At 40.3% G+C, this 21,050-nt stretch overlaps 1 protein-coding gene across 1 annotated transcript in view; it reads right to left on the bottom strand.

Moving 5' to 3' along the window:
• THEMIS (thymocyte selection associated) overlaps positions 1 to 21,050 on the bottom strand; it is an 84,417-nt gene that overhangs the window by 49,900 nt on the left and 13,467 nt on the right. Inside the window, exons 2-4 of the mRNA XM_086632087.1 lie at positions 18,898 to 19,056; positions 9,651 to 10,109; positions 5,539 to 6,584 (exon numbers count right to left, since the gene is read on the bottom strand). Coding sequence (XP_086488213.1) covers positions 5,539 to 6,584; positions 9,651 to 10,109; positions 18,898 to 19,056 — 1,664 coding nt within the window. The remainder of the gene's footprint in view (positions 1 to 5,538; positions 6,585 to 9,650; positions 10,110 to 18,897; positions 19,057 to 21,050) is intronic.

Here is a 21,050-nt window from a genome sequence, read left to right as displayed (position 1 = left end):
GCATACATTTTCTAACATGTATTTATTTAGGAAGGTTAGTTTCTTGCTACACAGCAGAAATATTTGTGTTAAATCTGCTCTATAAAGGCCCTAAGAACGTGAAAAATGCTCTAGAAGCAGAAAAGAAATAGTTAGTAGGAAGGAAAGGAGGCGCTGCAGGAAAACTCATTTGCTGAAAATGCAGCTTATGTCTTATCAATTTAATTCCAGATAAGTCTTCATTTTGCTGTGAAGACAGATGCGATAAATATGTTAATGGCAGATTTCGATAGTTCAGTTTGTAGAACTGCAAAGCCAGATGGAAGTGATAATTTTTCTTTCATTTAATTTTGAAATAAAAAGCAAGAAAGCAAGAAAGTTCCTGATATCGTAACACTGTAATGACTTTTTGAAGGATAATGGACCTTAGCACAGAATGACGATTAACTATCATGCCTTGATACTTACTATTTTATTAAAATCCTGTTTCCTTGGCTGGAATTCTCTCAGTTTTCTTGCCAGAGCCTGGCAGATTACTGCCTGTGACTGACTTTTCCAGTTCCACATTCATAAAGGTATTTAGCAGCAATCCTAACTTGAAGCTGGTGAGCATTTTACTGATTCTGCTGTTGCTCAGGCTAGATACATGCCTAAGCAGACCTCTGAAAATAGCATTGGATGGAGCTAATCTCTCTTACTGTTTATCAGGAGCCAAATACTGCCTTTTTTAATTCCTTAAGCAGTGCACTTAGTGCCCTCGGGATAATAGGACTATTGGGACTACACTGTGGCCTTCTGTGCCTCGATTACGGTTCCCCCAGTATTAACATGCAATATTTGGCATGAGCTCTTAGATTGTTTCAATTTAAAACAAAGCTATTGAAGGACATATATTAACACCTTCTTAAACCTATAGGATATTTACTGTTTGAACTGATAGGCAAAACCAAATTGAAAACTTTTGTTGCTTGAATCCCCTTGAAGGAGAGGAAATGATAGGTAGCAGGTAAAAAGCCTAAGGAAATTTTAGGAAGCATTTTTCAAGCCTCTTTTGTTCACAGTCCCACCTGAAACCTTTCTCTAGTGAAAGCTTTGTTATTCTCACTGTGGTGGTTCTGACTGTGGAAAGAACAGGCACATCTGGTTTGTTCTTTTTAAATGAATTTTAATTTCAAGTGAGGTCCTGACTGGTTCCTCCCATGGGAACTTCTCTCCAGGAACAACTTGGCAAGCGAGTGAGGCACTCTGTTCTCAAATCAGTAGCATTAACTTCTAGGGTTTTATTCATAGATTCATAGATTCATAGATTTCTAGGTTGGAAAAGACCTTAGAGATCATCGAGTCCAACCATCCCTAATCTCCATTAAACCATATCCTCAAGTAGCTCATCCACCCTATTCTTAAACACATCCAGGGATGGGGACTCAACCACCTCCCTGGGCAGCTTATTCCAGTGGCTGACAACCCTTTCAGAGAAGAAATACTTCCTAACATCCAACCTGAATCTCCCCTGACTAAGCTTATGCCCATTTCCTCTTGTTCTATCACCCATCACTAATGTAAAGAGCCCTTCCCCTACCTCCCCACCATCTTTTCTCAAGTATTTATAGGCCGTAATCAGGTCTCCCCTCAGCCTCCTCTTCTCCAGGCTAAACAGCCCCAACTCCCTCAGCCGCTCCTCATAAGTTTTATTTTCCAGCCCCTTGACCAGTTTAGTCGCCCTTCTTTGGACCCACTCCAGGAGCTCAATATCTCTCTTAAAGCGAGGGGCCCAAAACTGGACACAATATTCCAGGTGCGGCCTGACCAGTGCCGAGTACAGGGGCAGGATCACTTCCCTGCTCCTGCTGGTCACACTATTCTTGATACACGCCAGTATCCCATTGGTTTTATTAGGTCATTCTCATTTTCAAGCTAAGCTCGCAAATCAGAAACTGAACGACTTAAACTGTTTGATTCAACATGGCAGGTAGAGCCCCCTGAGGACTTTATTCCAATCATTCCAGTGAGGAAAATGTGGATTTCTGGGAATGACTAATTTCTGGGAATGACTGCTTGTATCCTATATTTTACCATTAGACAAAGGGTACAATTGTTGTTCTGTCATCACTGCCCTCAGTTGGGTGATGCTGATTATTAGAGAGATACCCGCTGTTTGGTTTTGATATTAGATAGGTATTTGATATCCGAAATATCAGATTAATCTCATCATTGGATACATGCTATTTTGTTTCATTTGTTTTGTTTGCATATATTTTCTTGGGTTTGTCTTTGTTTATTCAGTTAGCAAATAATACAAAATTGCAAACATACGTGGACTGGATGTTTCTTACGCAAACAAAATGATCGGATGAGAGGGAAAGGGAAAGTCTGCACCGTACTGTGGAGGGGAGAGGAGAGATCCCCGGGCTCTTGAAGTGAAAGCTGTGTCAGCAACAGCCAAGCCAACTTAATTAGCCCTGTGAAGAGACTGGGTAGCATGCTTGGTTAATGCAGCTGTATTATGTTTGAGAACTCATCTATTGTCTCTGGACTGTTATGAACCGTGCAAACATTCATGTCTCTGCAGCATCACACCATGCACACAAGCAGAGGCAGTTCTTGCACTCTTCTGGGGTTCCAGTCCATACTGGCTGCTAATCTTGTACAATTCAGTGACTAACATGACCAAAAGTACAGTGAAACATACACTGTATAGTCCCACTCCTGGCCCTAGTGTTCCCTTACCAAGGTCAGGGAACAGCAGGCAGAGACAGCTGGAGTCTTTCTGCCCTCAGAGCCTTGCTGTGAGCTAAGAGGCGATCAAAGGGCAAGCCATAGCTAGAGGTGACCCACAGTTGCAGACTATCCTCAGGTATTGGCATAAAACAGCTGGATCTTAGTCCTCCGTGGACTCTGCAGACTAACGCAGTAGCAGCATTTAATCCTGAAGCACCAAGCCGAGCAGAGCTTCCCAACTGGTGAGCAAGGAAGCCATTCACCACCCTCCAGCAAGCACCCAGAACTCCCTAAGCACCAGGCAGGGAGCTGCCCACAAGAGAAGCGTGGCAATTCATGCAGCACTAAAGCTTATTCCAGGCTGCCACCTTGTCAGGCTTAAGTTCAGCTCATTAGGATGTTCGTCTGTTGTTTATGCAAATAAGTCTATGCATAGTCACAAAATATGCAAAGAGGGCCATTTATCAGTTTGGCACAATCTCCAACTTTCTGAACCCTCAGACATCCCTGATACATGTAAAAGAACATGCAGTCTCCCCTGTGCCGCCGCTGGCAGAGAGGCCGAGGCAGAGCCCATCCGCTACGATCCATGTCCTCTCAGAGGATTCACAGTGCTTGGAATAGGAGAGATAATGCATTCTGTGTGACTTTAAACCTATTATGCTAGAGCTCAGGGTGTTTAATCTTATGAATAAGGGATCTCTACTTGTTTCACCTTTCCAGGGAAGGAGATTTACGAATCTCCATAATTCTAAGCTTTCTGACTGCAGTTTATTATTTATTTATAACAAGCACGTGACAAAAAATGTCCCCTGGAATAGTCTGCTTAAATGCGTTTCTTTGTCTGGACAGCTGCAGTCTAAGGTGCTCTCACTCATGAATGTGCAAAGGAACCTCAGCTCATCCCTCTCCTGAGTTTATTTCTCTCTCCTCACTTTAGGAAGATATTATCTTCTGTATGAGTCTAGTCTAGAATCAGCATCTATCTGTTGCTATCCACACAGAGTCATCCAGAACTACAGGAGGTCTGAGTCCTCCTGATGAGGGTACAGGTCTACCAGAAACATAACTTTAGGGAATTCTTCCCCAGTTCTGGACCTCAAGCCAGTACCAATCTGATGGGTTGCCTGCCAGGGAGCAGTTTCTCATGTATCCTTCCTAGCCTAACAGAATGGCTTATTTAAGCTGCTACGGGGTTCACTGTACTAAGTAGCAGAAGTTTCCATAGTACAAGTAAAGACATAAAAAAATGACACAGCTTTTTGCTGTATTACTCTTATCTGAGGGACTTAATATTACCCATTTCTTTCTCCTATGGTCTGTTGTAACCATCTCCCAGGACCTATGTGAAGCTGTGGACCTGTGTGTGATCTTGTAGTTGGCACTGAGGGGAGGAACACATCCAGCAGGCAAGGACAGATACTGACAAAGGCTTCCCTTCCAGGGTGGCTACAATCTGACCTTAATTTGATAGCAACACAAAAAATAACTTTCCCCAAACCCCCCAAAATACAATTCCATGAGTTACTTTGCATTTAAAGGGCAATGCAATCACAATGCAGAGGCCTGAAAGTATCTGCACTGCTTTTCCTTCTTCCTCTGTAGGAAATTTGTATTTGCACATGAGAGCAACTGCAACTTAAGTTAAATACCTCTGGAACAGTCTCACTCATCAAAGTCCATCAAGGTTCTTTTCTTTGATTCTTTCAATATATGCAAGAAAGTTGTAGTGGGTTGACTCCAGCAAGCAGCTAAGCTCACATCCAACTGCTTGCTCACTCACCCACCCCTGACATCAGGATGATAATCTCATCAGGAGAAAGAATAGTAAGAGTAAAAAAAACTGGTAGGTTGAGATAAAGACAGTTTAATAAGTGAATGAAAGAAGGGGGAAAAAAAAAAGTGATGCAAAGACAGTCACTCACCAACTCCTACAAGCAGACTGATGTCCATCCAGTCTCTGAGCTACGTCTACCTTCCCAGACCAATCCACTCCCTCAGTTTTTATTGCTAAGCATGGTGTTACATGTCATGGAATATCCCTTTGGTCAGTTGTCCCATCTGTGTCCCCTCCCAACCTCTTGCCCACCTCCAGCCTACTTGCTGCGGGGGGCAGCCTGGGAAAAAGAGAAGGCCTTGACACTGTGGGTGCACTGCTGTGCAACAGCCAAAATGCTGTGGTGCTATCAATGCTCTTTTAGTCACAAATCCAGAACACAGTATCTTACAGGCTGCTGTGAAGAAAAATAACTCCATCTCAGCCAGACCCAACACAAAACCTAAGGAACAAATGCATTGTCACAAGTTAACCACAAAGAAAATTGTCCTAGAAAGGGTATTTCTTTCTTAATATCAAGTGCTATTCTAAAACAACTGCTCTTTTTATTCCAAATCTATTTGCCACTCGGGTAAGTGCAGAAACGTAGTCAAAAATATTTATACAACCTGATTTTCTGTGAATTTAATTCTGCCATTTGCATCTGAGCAAAATTATCTTTACATTATGAAAACATATGCTTCCCCTTAATAAAGATTTAAATACAGCCACTTCAAGCCTCTCCCTTTATTTCTGTGTTGGTGTGTTAAAGAATTATCCACGCAAAATTATATGGCCGAGCTTTCTGCTGTGAGTTGGCATGGTTCCGTTGTTTTTCATGGACCAATTGACACACACTGGAGATTTTAGCCATTGTTGTCTATAATGGCTAATTTGCCTATTATGGGGAACTGAGAGCCATCTGTGTACATGCCGTAAGGATACACCGGTGAAATGGAGACTGTAAACTGACAGAACATGACCTGCAATTGCAAGACATTCAAAGACAAGGTAGGATACCTTACCTTGGGAGCCTGTAGTACATCAGACACGTCTTGCTTAGGTGCTGCAAAAACAGATTGTGGTGCAAGCGTTGTTGGCTTTTTGGGAGGCCTAGGTGGTGGAAGAAGGGTTTGATTTTCATATCTTCGTAACATATAGTATTGTTCTTCACTGATCTCTTCCACTGTCGTCTTAGTTGGAGGAGGTACAACCATCTGGACATCTTTGCTGAGCAAATGGACCGACATGTTTAAGCGATATACAGGAAACTCCCAGCTCACCACTGGACTGCTGGTGCTACTGATCAGCAAATAAGAGTCTGTGATTTCTTCTTCAAACTGCAGACCAGGCACAGCAGCCAAGACATCTTCCTCAACAGAAAGGTCCCTCACAGACACTTTGACATTAAAAGGCAAACGAAATTCTTTGCAAATCTCAGAAAGCTGGTACTGTGTCTTGTCATGAACCACTTCTACAAAGCCACCTTCCATGTACATAGGGAGGAGCACTTTCTTGTATGTATCACTTAGTATTTGTTCACAAGCTAAAACATCTACGACTTTCTTTCTTCCCTCATACAGAACTTCACTAGTCTGGCATTGCTGAACTAGAAACTGGTCTCCAACTGAAACAGAAAAAAGCTCTTTATGAGGGGAATCAAAGGCTTTAGTTGCTACAACGTGAAGCTGTTCCTTCTCACTTCTTGCTATCTGTAAGTCATAGGCAGTTGGAAACTCCCGAGGTCTTCTTTTGAACTTTCCTTTGTAGCTTATAGGGATTAAAAAATGCCTTTTGGGGGAATCACTTCTGATCTCAGAGGCTAGGACTCTTGTTGCCTGGTACTTTTTGTAGATAATGATCTCTTTCCCTGTATTAAATAAGTTATAAGGTTTTCGGCTTCCTGAAGGCCCTTCCATTATCTCAGCAACCATAGGAAATTCCTTGCTTGTTCTCTCAAATACGTCTTCCAAAGACAGTGGCTGAAGGAAAGAGCTAACATCATAACAGTCTGTTATATCCTTGACCTCAACATCTAGATCTGAGAGGATATGAACTATGTCCTTTCGAACTGGAAAGAAAAAGAAATAAATTGATTTTTATTTTCAAATTAACATTTATATAAAATATACATATACTGTTGGCCAGACACTAAAAGTATCTTCCCTGAGGTGTGCACCTCCGTATGTTAACATGCGCTATTAATAGGGTCAGTCAAAGTCTAACTGTTTTAATTTGAGATACATGGCTATCAGATATGCAGGAAATCTCACAAAGGAAGAGAGAAACAAAAGAAGATGAGAATAAGGTGTGCAAGTGAACAAAAGTTTAAGAAAAAAGAAAAGGAAAAAAAATCTAGTTTGCCATCTTTCTCGCAGCACTTCCAAGTTTAATCAGCTGTTTATCTTATCAAACTCATTTTCTTGAGTAAAAGATATATTTCTGTTCTTTTATGTCATAGTAAGTTATAGTTTCTCCAAATAAATGGATGGGGAAACATCTTTGACAAAGAAATAGCATTTGAACCCATTAACACATGTTGTGGCTGTGACCAGTCTCGGAGAAAGGAGATATTTTGATATTTATAAGAATAACAAAAACATCTATAATTATTGGAAAATAATATCACTTTTTAAAAAAGGCAAAACCTTCATATAACAAAGTCTAAGCTTATTGTTACTGAATGAAGAAATTTCTATTATAATGGTCCTATCTAACTCTTGCATCTTTTTCAGTGGCATCTGATTTTATTCACTATCAGAATTGAGCCATTGAGTTTAACAGTCTGATAGGGAGCAACAACTCTCTTATCATAACTGAACTCGCAAAACTTTGGATGCAAACCTTCCAAGCACAAAGCTGACTATGCAATTAAGGCTTGTTTAAGGATCTGGCTCAAGATGAGCGACAGCAGAGATCACTGACCAGGGCAGTAAAATTTAACAGGCAAATAATATTTAATGGCTCTCCTCAATAAAACTTATGTCTGCACAGACCTGCACATAAGGATGGTATGTCCTGGATTCACACTTGTAGCAGGACACCCCAATATTTTATACTTAAATTTGGTATCAGATGTGGTCTATATGACAGTGTTTCAGGATCTGTTTATTCAAACTCCATTTGTCGCATTGATGCCTTCAGGTGACAGACATCCTAAGCATCACAAGGGAAAGTCAATGAAGGAGGAATGACTAGTGAAATTGAAAGTTTTCTATGAGCATTTGAGGAAGTTCCATACTCATAATTTGTTCAGTATTAAGAAAGGAAAGTATAGAGGATTCCAGCCCACAGCCTGTGAAAATGTAATCTGCTATCCCTCTTATCAGGAATCTTTTTTATTGAATTGTGGATAGTATTTCTCATACTTTATCTTGTGTCTATTTATAGTTCTTCTAAAAATGGTGAAAATCCATTTTTCATGGTCCACAAGAAGGCAGTTAATCACGTACCATGAAGCCTACTTTTCAAGTTTGTGTTAAATAGTTATTTAGGACATTTTAATGCTTCTTCAATGTTGAGCACACTAGGAAACATAAATGGGCTTGAAATAAAATCAAGAAACACAACTCTCACTTGAATATCTGATTGGAAGACAAGCGAATACAAAACATTTCTGAATCTTCTGAAAGCTTTTTAGAAAAATTAAAATCTTATTGATTCTGCACATATATCTGCGCATAAGTGGGTATAGGAATACACCTAAGTGAACCCAGCTTCAGGAGATTGGCTAGATTCCTGAATCTATCTAGATTTGTAGAAAACAAAGTATTTTGTCTTGTGAAGATATACATTATACATTCCAAACTCACACATCAAATCACATAACAAGCACAGTTGAATATCTCATGATAAGTATTTAACAACTATAGTATATTGTGCTAATAAGGTACTGTAACAGCTATAGTATGCTGTGCTAGGTCTATGCCCAATTTTATTTCTTTCTCTTTTATCCATTTACTTACATCATTCATCAGATAAATCGCAACTGTGAAAAGATTTCCTGCTTAATATCCTCAATCTGTTTGGATTTCATTTCTATGGAGCTCACCGGTCTGCTTCTGGTAAAGGGAACTGGCAGTAACACCTTCCCAAAAGCTAATCTCCTATCCTGCTAGCTTTAACAAGATGGGTGCATCCACGAGTAGCACTGCAGCAAGTTTCCATCTGCTGCCTGGGGTGTCCTCAAGCAAGGTCAAACATTTTGGCTTAAGCTGTTTTTTTGCTTAGGTAGGTATCTCAGTTCAGAGAAGGTACGCTATGCACGCACACATGGGTCATTACTGCAGCTCTGCTATTCAAGTCATCGTAACTCCAGAGCGTTTCCCTGTGTGCTTATATCCTTGCACACCTTCTAATTTTATTCCCATGACTAATTTCGCTAATAGGTTTAAAGTAAGGCACAGATGTAGACATTGGTAAGAACACAATCCAGCAGTTTCAATGTTTTGGTGGGACAACTAGAACAGCGTTAGTGTGTCGTGGACAAAATAATAATTGTTTTTTAATAAAAACTCGTAACACAAATTACAGTTTTTAAAGATACTGGTTTTCTAATATCTTCCTGTTTTCTCAAACCTAGAGGTTTCGGAAATTGTCCATGAATCTTTTCTGTTTATATTCTATTGATATTTGTTTCTGCAAAATGGTAAAACAATATTATTTTGCTTTCTGCAGTATCCTCATACTGAAAAATAAATGGTAGTTTAGTGTGTTACAACATGTATTTCTATATTCTTTTTCTGTCTCCTAGCCATAGCCATAAATGATCAAGTAACTTCTCCATAGCCAAAGTCTGAGACACAAAGAAAATGAATCTGAGAACTGAACAAAATTCCTAAGCTCCGCTTTTTCACTATGCAATATTTTTTATTTGCAGCAATGATTTAATCATAGCGATCAATAAAATGGCGACAGAAAGAAACGCAAGGTAACTATTTGAATTAACACCTGATGAATAAAAAGGGCAATATTATTTTTATCTTTCTTCATTTTGAAACTAGCATCAGTGGCAAATATAGATCAGTAATTCTTAACCAAACTGAATCCTTCCTGACTATTTTAAGCAAATTTTGTGTATTTAAGGGTACTTTGCTATACTGAGTTTAACAGAACGTTGACTTTGATTCCTACTTACATTTCATTACTGCCTGCACTTCATAGACAGGCGTGAGAATCAAGCAGCCATCAAAATTCTCAGGAAGTGGATTAGAGGAGTCCCACATATGTAGAGTATTGGAAAGTTTGACAATTCGGTTTCTGCACTTAGGAATTTTCCATTCTGCAATCTCTTTAAGGGTGTATATCTGATCATCTTCACACTCGTAGAACTTTCCTTCTTGCGAAAGGGGTAAAGTAAAGGAATGAGACTGGTTATTTCTGACAACTCCACAGTTCACAGTCAATGTTCCATTGACCTCTTCCACTGAGTTGAAGGTGATCTGTTCACCGTGTTTGATAGTGAGGTTTGCCAATTTTATATCCTCAGGGCTGTAGAAACACGGATGGCCAAATCTTGTTGGCCCAATAGAGACTTTTCTTGTGATTTCTTCAATGCTGAGATATGGAGTTTTGTCTGCCACAACCTTATAAAGACCTAAGAACAGAAAACGTACGTTATAAAAAGGGAAATATACAAAGCAAGCCATGCTAAATTTTAGACTGTGAATGCACTAAAAGTCAAGAGCAAAGCACACCAAACAATTCACAGCTGATACTTTGGTTGCTAGAAATGTGACTCTACAAAGACGATATCAACCACATGATACAATGTACAGGCAGTTGGATTACCTCTTTCTACTTTGCATCTAATTTCTGACATCCAACAGTTTTATGTCCATGGTAAAATTTTTTCCTTGCCACAGAAAAAAGAGAAAATATCTTAAATTCTTATCTATCTTCTCAGGAAACCAACTTTTAAGAAATAAATGTATACATGGTATGAGGAAGAGCAACACTAATGTGGATAGTGAAACGCAGGATAAGTTTCTGCCTAAACATCAGTACTACGTGTATTTCCATACGCAGACTGGGGATTCCTAGACCAAGTATGTCTAAAGATGCATTACAAATGAAACAGTAGTGCCTACAGATGGAAAAGAGCAAAGAAAATTGATTTTAGCATATCTGCTAGCCCAGACCACCCATTCAAAGTTTGGATGTTGTAGCACTCTTACCATCACAAGACAATTAAAGTGCTGATGTTCTACAAGGCAGAAGCTGCATCTGAGCTTTTCTGTTCCCTAGGGACATTATTATTTGCTGTTAATCATGCCCCTTGGAGCTGTCTCATTAGGAGTTCACATCGCAAGAAAAATGTACACTTCTATGTTTGCATGAGTGTTCTCTTAGAGGAAGATGAAGTGGACAGTTTAGAGGACTAAACAGGAGGGTTTAGCTGAACTATATGATTCAGCTGTCTTCTTCCCAAGGCATGGCAGTGTGAATGCTGCCTTGTGGAATTGCATTGCCACTTCCTGGGACAGGCATTGACTAAGGCTCGATTCCAAGTGAACAGAGAGGTTATTCCTACACCAAGTTTGCTAGCCACACATTAACCGGCAGCTACAGCTTACAGTGACAAAGACGCCAAGCTCCCTGGGAGATACAGTGCCTTTTCTCCTTCCTTCCCCCAAAGCCAACTTGCAGAAATCCTACTGGCCTGCTGCTCCTCCTCTGGATCTCACAAATGGCACTGCATCTTTGTGTTAAAAGAATACTCCTACCTTGGCAATTATGGAGAAGGCATGGGATGGGGACTCAAGGAGTGCTGCTTGGCACCACTAGAGACTCTTTCATGGCAGCTGCACATCTCGTGAGTGGTTTCTGCCATGTTTGCAAGGGTTTAAGTATCTCATCTGACTGCTCCTGGTCATTTGGGGTGGGAATTTGGATCACACTGGCTGTGGCTCACTTCTTGTGGAAACCAGGGTGTGAGAAAAGGGCAGGATGCCCCAGCAGATACCTGGGTCTGAGCAAGGTGGGTTGCTGCCAGAACACAGTTCTTGCTGGACATTGGGGAGACAGTCTGTCCCTTCACTAGACCTCCCCTGATTGTGGGCTTGTTTAACAAATCAGATGAGAGGACTGCTTCATTTAAAAATCACCTCCAAATTGCTTATTTTCTCCCACATCTTTTCCCTTACCGACTTTCACTACTGACCACAGTCCACAAAACTGAGAGGTCTGCATGGAAGCAGAGGCTCCTCAAGATTGTGTTCTTTAAAAAGGATATATCAAACCATTCCCTCCACCACAACAGCCATTTTTTTTCTGGCCACAGAATTGCGGTGATTCTGGTTCCACTGTAACAAAACCTGCTGGTTTAACTTCATAGCTTTTGCTCTCTTCTTGTTAAAGGAGATGTTATTAAGAATCTGTCTGCTAAGTAGCTTTAAACTGAATTTATCACCAGATTGGGAATGTTTGGTTCTAAGTATCCCATAAGGCCACTAGTAACTGTGGGAACTGACAGCTCTGAGGGCTTGTCAGCAGCCTAAACAATAATAGCCTATTTGGTCTACCACAGAAATAGTCACTAGTTGTGCCTATGTAACTGCTTTCTGTAGTTCTGTGCCTTCACAGTTGACTGTACAACAGCTAACTTTTCCTGTGTGAAATTAGTACCGTTGTGCAAATACATATATGTCCTCACTGCAGCACTGTGGGAAAGCCTCCAGGCTTTTTTTCTGGGCTGCAAGGAAGCCACATCCATGAATCTAGCTGCACAAGTACAAAGAACAACTTCAACACACTTGTGTTTCTCACAACTGTTTTTAGCATAATTATTAACAAGCGAGATAGCTACTCCAGTCCTAATCACTACTGGAGCTGTCAGTGCAGATCAAGACAAACTGATTCATCAGCATTTAGAAAATATCTCCATGACAAGGCACCGATGACAAACTGAAATTTTGGAAAAGGCAGCATCCCCCCGAACCGTGTTCCAGTGCCATGCTTTGCAAGCACAAGATAGGCATAATCTCCTGTCAGTGGTGGGAGAAAGAAAATAGGAATATTGTTCATTAAAAAAATGTATTCAAAGTACATATGATGTATCCCAAAGGCAATAACTATGTTTACTCATCTGTGACACAGGAGCACATGTATTACCCCTAGGAAACCTGAATTGCATTAAAAATCCTCCATAAACTATGTTAAAAAACCATTCCCGGTTGAAAATATTTGGCAACCTACAGGTATGAGAAACGTTCTTCTCCTCTATGAGTCTGACAGAAGACTCAGGCTCTACTAATTTTGCTGGGACTACGAATCTGTTTGAAAGCCACCTATTTCAGCAACAAACTGATGAGCATCCTGGGTTGGAAAGCAAGTTTCATATGGAAACATAATTACCAGATCTCATACAAAACTAGACAACCGATTATCCCCACGGGGTCAGTCAGGCAGACTGACTTTGTCAGGGTTGGGAGCTTAAAAATCTTTACCTTCTGTTCTGCTGGTTTTCTTAATTTTGGTAACAGAATGCTTGCATAAGCAACTAAAGAGCCATGTGGCCTTGCATACTTAGCTTCTGTATTGATGAGATTCATGAAGTAGAGGCACCTAATAGCCACCTATTTATGCTTATGAGTATGTAAAATTCCATATGTGTCTCTCTATATAGAAAAGAAGTGAATATATAGAAAGTTATTTTGGTATGATAGGTGAAAGCCACTGTGGTTCCTAACTAACTGCCATAATCTGCTTTGGTATCTTCTCATAAATGCTCTCCTTGCTATATTTAAAACAAAACAAAACAAAACAAAAACAAACCCACAGAAACCGAACAACATTATCTGGAACCATTCAGAATCTTATTCAAATCATTATGAATCAAATTACAAACCCAAATGTTTTCCAAACCTAAGATTGTAAGGAGATCTCCAGAGTAGGAGACATATGGTAAGTTTGAGATGTTAAAGTTTGGACATTTTGAGGTCAAACAAAAATATTTTTGTACTTTTTCATAAATCATAAAATGACTGAATCGAATTCACTTAGACTTTCCTAACAGAGCTTGGTGGACTATTGAGGGGGAAGACAGATGGAAATAGCAAATCTGGAAAAAAGTCCAGCTGGTTTGAGAGCTGGGATTATTGCTCCCATAGACCTACTTTCTAAATGTAGTCTGGTCTGTCACCAAAGTGCACTAATGCCCAATACTTTTGTAGAAAATTACAGATAGAGACAAGAATAACTACACATAAATAATAACTACAGGAACGTATAACCTGCATGAATCCTCTGTACCCTAGTGGCACGTCACTAGGTGCCACTGCCAAGCCGTAATATGATAATTAGTAAGTCTCAAACTTAATCAGTCCATCATTTTCAAGAAAATTTTAGACATTGACATATACATTGGCAGAGAGAGAGAGAGTTTAGAAATCTGAAATTTTTTTTCACTGATATGGGAGAGAAAACATAGCCCAAGGATCACTCACTTAGTCCTGCGGGAGAGCGTATTTTGATAGATGTTTTTACTACTTTTTTACAGAACAGTATATGCAGCTCTCTTTTACTGGTTATAGAGTGATAAAGTATACCTCCCTGTAGCTTTATAGGCTTTCCATTTTTGGTCTTAATTAGAGTCCTGAAGGAAAGGAGTATCCTTTTTACTGTCTCTTTTTCTTCTTTTCCCCACAGAAAACTGAGAAAACCAGTAGTTAGGCTCACCTATTAGAGCAGCAAGTAACCTTCAAGGATAAAAAAATAGCAAAAAACCTTCTGTCCCAGACTAGCAGTTTCTGTTCCCCAAGGTAATGCAGAAGACTGGGAAGATTCAATTTCCAGCTCCTCTAGAGCTGGCAGAATTGCTATTCCTCTTTTCCCTCACCTCCATCACCCATTCTGCCACCTCCTCTGCTCTGTCTGCTCCAGCATCCTCCTCTCCCCATCTTGCCCGAAAGGCCATCTCTCCTATCTCTCCATCATCTCCTACCAACAAGAGTCTTCTGGTGCCTAACTCCTGTTCTTCCACACATGTGCTCTGTGGCCACAGTCAAGTCTTCTGTCTTGCGGCTCGCAGAGGCTGAGAGCTCAAAGGGACAGTCGCGCTCATCTACGTGACTGTCAGACTACGTAGGAATGAGCAGCAGCAGCTGTCAGGGACATCCTGAGAACAGAGACGGTCCAGCAATACTTTTGCAGAAGAAGGAATATAACAGAACAAAATGAAATCAGTTGTGCTGGCACGTAGTTCAGGTGTTGTGCAAATTACCTGTCTCTGCTAACTTGTTAGTAGTGAAAATTATAGCTCAAAATGCTGTTACATGTAGCCATTGAAGTGTCTAGAATAACAGAAGACCTTTTTTTTACCCAGTGTATGAGCATAGAAAAATTAGCCTGGCCCTCTGAGGCATGAAAAAGAACAAATTAGAATGAGGATAAGATGAAATAACACAGATAGTGAACTTGCGGTTGCAGCGGTTTTTCTAATATAAAAGGCAGATTAGGCCTTTATCAAGGATCTGATTTGCCAGAGCAGAAAAAAGGAATTCTGTAGGCTGCAAATACGTTCAGAAAGACAAAGAGTAAGGCTCGTTTGAAGCCGATGAGCCCAGTTCTTCACTCACGGAGACGCTATCCCCAGAGTAACCTAAATAGAAGTGTTGCTTATTTATGCCAGTGTGCACACAGTGAAAGGGTACATGAGCCCATCGCATGCAGATGATCATTCACGACAGAGGAAACAGAAAATAACATCAAAGCAAAAGATTTCTTTGCATCAGCACTGGCAAGAGAGCACTGTATGTACAATGTAAATACAGAGCAAGACTCCTAGAGACTTGCGGATATTTTTACTGAAGAATGTCAATGGCAGTGTGAAAAAGATCATCTGCAATTCGGGTCTGTGCTTTGTTCTGGAGGCAGGGGCGAGTCAGCAACGCTCTCATATGATGTTTGGTTTAGAGCTTAGCATGCCTATATAATAAAGTTAAAAGGAAAAAGGTCAAGAAAAAGCAGAGACTGGGACATCTTGACTTTGTAAAGCAGAATCATTCTTCAGCTAAGAACTAAATTGGACAAATGATAAATTTACATCTTACCAAAAAGCTCTTGAATGCATGAGAGTACATATACAGAGAGAAACAAGAGAGCGGTGCTCCCTGTTGTGCTAATAAGAAGTGTCATTATGCCCCTCTTCAGTGCTGCTGTTCAGTAATACCTGTCATGTGGAGGATAATAATGATAAATTTCAGTAAAATGAACTCTGAATTTATTTTTCTAGTGAAATAACCCAGTTTTCTAGAACACTGGTTGGGAGAGTTCATAGGTATACGTGCAAATTGTAGTGATTAAACTGAATTTGAAAATGTGCTCAACAGGGCAACAACATCCAAATGCCAAGTTGTAAAATTGATCGCTTGAATGCAAACAAATCCAGACTCACCAGGTTCAAGCATTTGAAATCACAAGTCATTCTGTTCTAAAAATCACGAGATTCAACATTAATAAATGTAGGATTATTTTTATTGCTCAGTTGTATTGGATATTTTAGGATTCAAATGTTCAACTCCATATGCCAATCAAGATTTAGAATATGGTTTCCTGTATGTATGTATATTTTAGAGATAGAAGAAATTTTAATAATAGCAAGGAAGCTTGGATTTCAAGCAAAAGACCAAGTATCTTGAGAGTTCACAGTACAGCAATACTTCAATATCTCTAGATAGCCACAGATAATTAAAATGCCTTTGATCACTGCTTTTGGGTCCTACTAGTGCTTCAAAATGGCATTCTGAAAAAGTTTTTTAATAAGTGGTCATACAAGTGGTTCCGATTCACCAAGTAAGAAAAGCATGAAAGTAAATGCAGGATCTACTGGGGAAAAGAAAATTGTATATAGGACTATTTCAGAGAGAAATCTGTACTTTGGGGATGGAAAATGAAGGCATGGCAGAAGATATTTTCCTGTGGCATTCAGATGAAACATTGCATTCCCGTGCACTTTTACATTTTATTTGCTTCAAGAAGTCTGTCTTGTCTCCCTCTGCAGAAAAAGCACATACCAGTTTGGGCAATGGCATGATCTTAACCATACATATGCATGTGCACACATTCTCACATGCTCAGCAGTATATTAGAAGAACATCGATGAGGTTACCAAGTCAAGTACTCAAAACACTAGAAAACACCCATATTGTTTCCCCCTGCAGCATTAATTTAACCTCCCATGTGTTTGCAGTACAATAAAGTGCTAATTAAATGTTTACATTCTAGATTTTTTTCTACAAAACTGTAGTCTTATTTGGTGCATTAGCTAGACTGCCAAAGTGAGTCCTGAACATGATCTCAGGCTCTCAGGGGCTGCTATGTCCTTGTGTGTGCTCTGTCCTGTTGTTTCCTATCTGCAAGTGTCCCATACCATTTCTCTCAGACCTGCGCAGGCTCCTTTCCACATCTCACTGTCCTGCCTCCTCATGCTGTTTCCCAGCCCACTCATCTCCTCTCGCTGAGGGACTCCCATCATCTCTGCTTCCTGCTCCCAGCGTGGGAAATACCCTACATACATATCTGTGTGCAGATGCAGTCCTCCTCAGCTGCTGGTAACCATCTCCACTGCTGTCTCCAGACCCTGATCTTTGCATATCAGGTACTGCGTTCAGCTCTGGGGCCCCAAACACAAGAAGGATGTGAACCTGTTGTAATGAGTCCAGAGGAGGGCCACAAAGATGATCAGAGGGCTGGAGCACCTCTCCTGTGAAGACACACTGAGAGAGTTGGGTTGTTCAGCTGGAGAAGAAAAGGCTCTGGGCAGATCTTCTAGCAGCCTTCCAGTACCTAAAGAGGGCCTACAAGAAAGCTGGAGAGGGACTTTTTACAAGGGTATGTAGTGATAGGACAAGGGGTAATGGCTTTAAACTGAAAGAGGGGAGATGTAGATTAGATATAAGGAAGAAAATAGAATCATAGAATCATAGAATGGTTAGGGTTGGAAGGGACCTCAAAGATCATCTAGTTCCAATCCCCCTGCCATGGGCAGGGAAATCCTCCACTACACCAGGTTGCCCAAAGCCTCATCCAGCCTGGCCTTGAACACCTCCAGGGATGGGGCATCCACAACTTCTCTGGGCAACCTGTTCCAGTACCTCACCACTCTCAATGTAAAGAAAGGTTCCGGGATGATCTTATAGCAGCTTTCCAGTACCTAAAGAGGGCCTACAGGAAATCTGGAGAAAGACTTTTTACAAGGGTGTGTAGTGATAGGACAAGGCGCAATGGATTTAAACTGAAAGAGGGGAGATTTAGGTTAGATATAAGAAAGAAATTCTTTACATTGAGGGTGGTGAGGTACTGGAACAGGTTGCCCAGAGAAGTTGTGGATGCCCCATCCCTGGAAGTGTTCAAGGCCAGGTTGGATGAGGCTTTGGGCAACCTGCTGTAGTGGAGGATTCTGCTGTCCATGGCAGGGGGGTTGGAACTAGATGATCTTTGAGGTCCCTTCCAACCCTAACCGTTCTATGATTCTATGATCCTATGATTCATCCTTCTGTCATACTCTGAGGTCCAATTTTTTCTTTCAGTTTCCTAACCTAGTTTTCCTCCTCCTCCGTTTCTCACATACAGATACTCACAGTCCAGTAGTTCTCCTTCTGCATTCCAATCACTTCCCTATCTACAGCTACTAACAGTAGAGGAACTGAGATGAGAGCAGAATTGAAAAATGAATAATATGACATAAGATGAACTAGATACTCTGGGTACAGCACTTGGCCAACTCTCCCTAGCAAGGCCACATGAACAGAGGAAGATATGTTTCAAATAACAAGTCAGTACCACATGCCAAATTTCAAGTCCTTCCTCCAAAATAAGGATATTTTGGGACTTGTTCTCTATAGAACAGTTGAAGTGGTTTTTAAGCAGAAAAGCACATCCGTTTTCCTCTAATCCTGTTTCCAGGCATGGAGCAGCCACCTTGGCCACTAGAATTAAAATAAATCATTAAAACAAAACCAAAACATAACAAAGTATTCAAAATATTTTGTATTAAAAAGAATAAAATAAAAATATGGTAATAATAAATAAATAATAGTCTGAGAGGATAGAAAGATTGAGCTCAGAAAAAGTTTGGCAAAGTCATGTGCAAATGAAAAGATTTTTGTAGTAATTCTTAGACTGAGTGATCTCAAGTGTACAAAGCATTACTACCAAACACTATAACATTATTCAATTTCTATTCAGGTTTGAAAAAGAACTGTAAGAGTTGAAATTTAAAAATGAGTTGACTGTATCTTGTGCCATCTGATAAAATTGTATCCTTGACAGCTAAGTTGCAACCTCAAACAAATATCAATCAAGACAGCAAATCAATAAAATGAACAAAGGTGGTTATTCAGGGTTATAATTCCTCAAAAATAGGTATTCATTAAATACTATACCAGGAAAATTTAGTGGTAATTCCATTTTGGCTGAAAACTGGCTGACTTCATTATTCTCACAGATACTTGCTATGAGCTTATTAATTTTGAAGCCAATAACTTTAATGACTTCTCCTGTTGACAGGCAGCATTCATTTCCAAACATTTCATAGATGGAGCCTGAAAAGAAATACAAAAGAAAGAAAAGTGTTATTCAGCTTTTTCTCACTTTGTCAAGTGTCTTTACTTCTTTAAATGAAAGCAAAAATTCTTAAAATAAATTATATGAAATAACACTAATCCTGCAACAATTTTCATTTTTCTTCCTTAGTGTCATAAGAAAGTACATCTTGTGAATTCAGTGACCTCTAGATCAGCTCTGTGTGTACACTGTTCTTAGACGCATGTAAGGAGAATAAGGCCTGAAGAACCTGCATTTCCAAGTTATAAGACCAAAATGGAACAAGGCAGAGCATAGGGATCACCTGGGTCATCAGGAGCTGCCTGCTGAAATCAGCAGGCAACTGAGCTTGGGCAGGAAATGTGCCTCTGCATGGCACAGGGCATAGTGTATCCCATAGGAAACAACAGACTTGAGCAGAAGACAAAAACCCACAGACCCCAGACGGTGCTCAGGGAGAGGCCAGGAGGCCTCAAAGTGCAACCAGCATTTGAGCTTTCTGTAAGCAACAGAAAACCTGAAGAAAGTACAAGAAATTGGGAAACTGGTAAATTAACCTTGCCCTGTGCTGAAACGAGCCTACTGATTCTGACCTGGCAGGAAAATTTTTTTTTTTCTGTGGTGCTCAGAAGTTTGAGAGCACAAACAAGGCAATCCAACCAAGCATTTCAGAGCTTCCTCAGCAAAACCTGGAACTGCAGCTTGCCCTGCCAAAAACATCTTCCCTTCTCCATTCTAACCCTGGTCAACCTCTGCTGTTTCTGAAGTGGGGGCAGGGGAAGAAGAACAAAGCAAAACCAAAACAAAAGCCAAGTTATGTAGAAGAAGGAAAATTCTTCCTGGTCCCTGCAGGAGATTAGCAGAAGCTTTGGGGCATGGGATTAATTAATTATATATAAAGGCAGTGCAGCAAACACACAGTGACCAAGTCTTCCTTTACTTCTATTTGTAGATAGAATTCATTGTACACAGAACACCAGAAATACTAACTTTAATGCTAGCTTCCATTTTTCTGGTGCAATTCCTTCCAAGAGCTTACCAAGTTCTGTCCTGAAGCAGTGTGGAAGTACCCTCTCTGGAATCTCATCGCAGAATTTCATTTCCCTCATGGTGAGAAACCTTATTCTCGTTTCCACTTCTGATGTACTGGTGAGTATGCATTTGCTCTGCTACTAACATTGCTCTGTTACTTAAAATACGTTATTTCTCATTTCCATTTCTCCTTTCCCCAAACTGTTTGCAAGGTTAATTTTGCCTTTCTCTGGTCACATTTTTGACAAAAATCTAGAAGAAACAAATCCTCTTTATCTCCTCTGAGGAGATAGATTTTCCTTCCCATAATGCATCTAATAGTCCTTTCTTACAACTTGTTCAGTTTAAAGTATTTTCTTTTTTTTTTTTTTTTCCTTTTAACCTAGGCAACCAGAATGGTCTCAGGCAATGACAGATATTTAAAACCTGACCTTTGGCTATATAGTAGCAATCAATAATTGAGACAGTCTGTGTTGAAATAGTGCCATTGCCTGCAGAACTCACTTCCCACAGAAAGTAACTCAACAACTCTCTGTGCAGTTGGGAGAGGGGAAAGAATATTTTAAATTTTTGTTGCCAGGTGTCGTATCAGAAATGCAACTATTAGCCAAGTGATTTTCCTAATGCTTACTCAAGATCAGTTCCAGTCATGACCATAGCCTGGGCTAACAAGCATCTCTTACTGAGTCTGGGATATATTTATCAACTCTAATGCAGCGCTTGCAGGTGACAAGCGCTTGACTACCACTTTGGTGTCACTGGAAGTCACAGGGAGATCAACCTGAGCAAAAGTTGCTCTGGATTTAGCCTAAACCCAAAGCCTCCATAGAGGAACAAGGGATTTGTGTCAAGACAGGAGGATGAACGAGAGCCACACTGGTTAACAACTGGTTAACTTTACCCTGTCATGAAGACATGTCCAGGCAAACCTGTCTGTTGCTGGTGCAATGTTCTCAAAATT

Source organism: Tauraco erythrolophus, chromosome 2, assembly GCF_009769465.1.
Source record: "Tauraco erythrolophus isolate bTauEry1 chromosome 2, bTauEry1.pri, whole genome shotgun sequence".
NCBI lineage: Eukaryota > Metazoa > Chordata > Aves > Musophagiformes > Musophagidae > Tauraco > Tauraco erythrolophus.
This window is presented reverse-complemented; position numbering and strand designations above follow the sequence as displayed.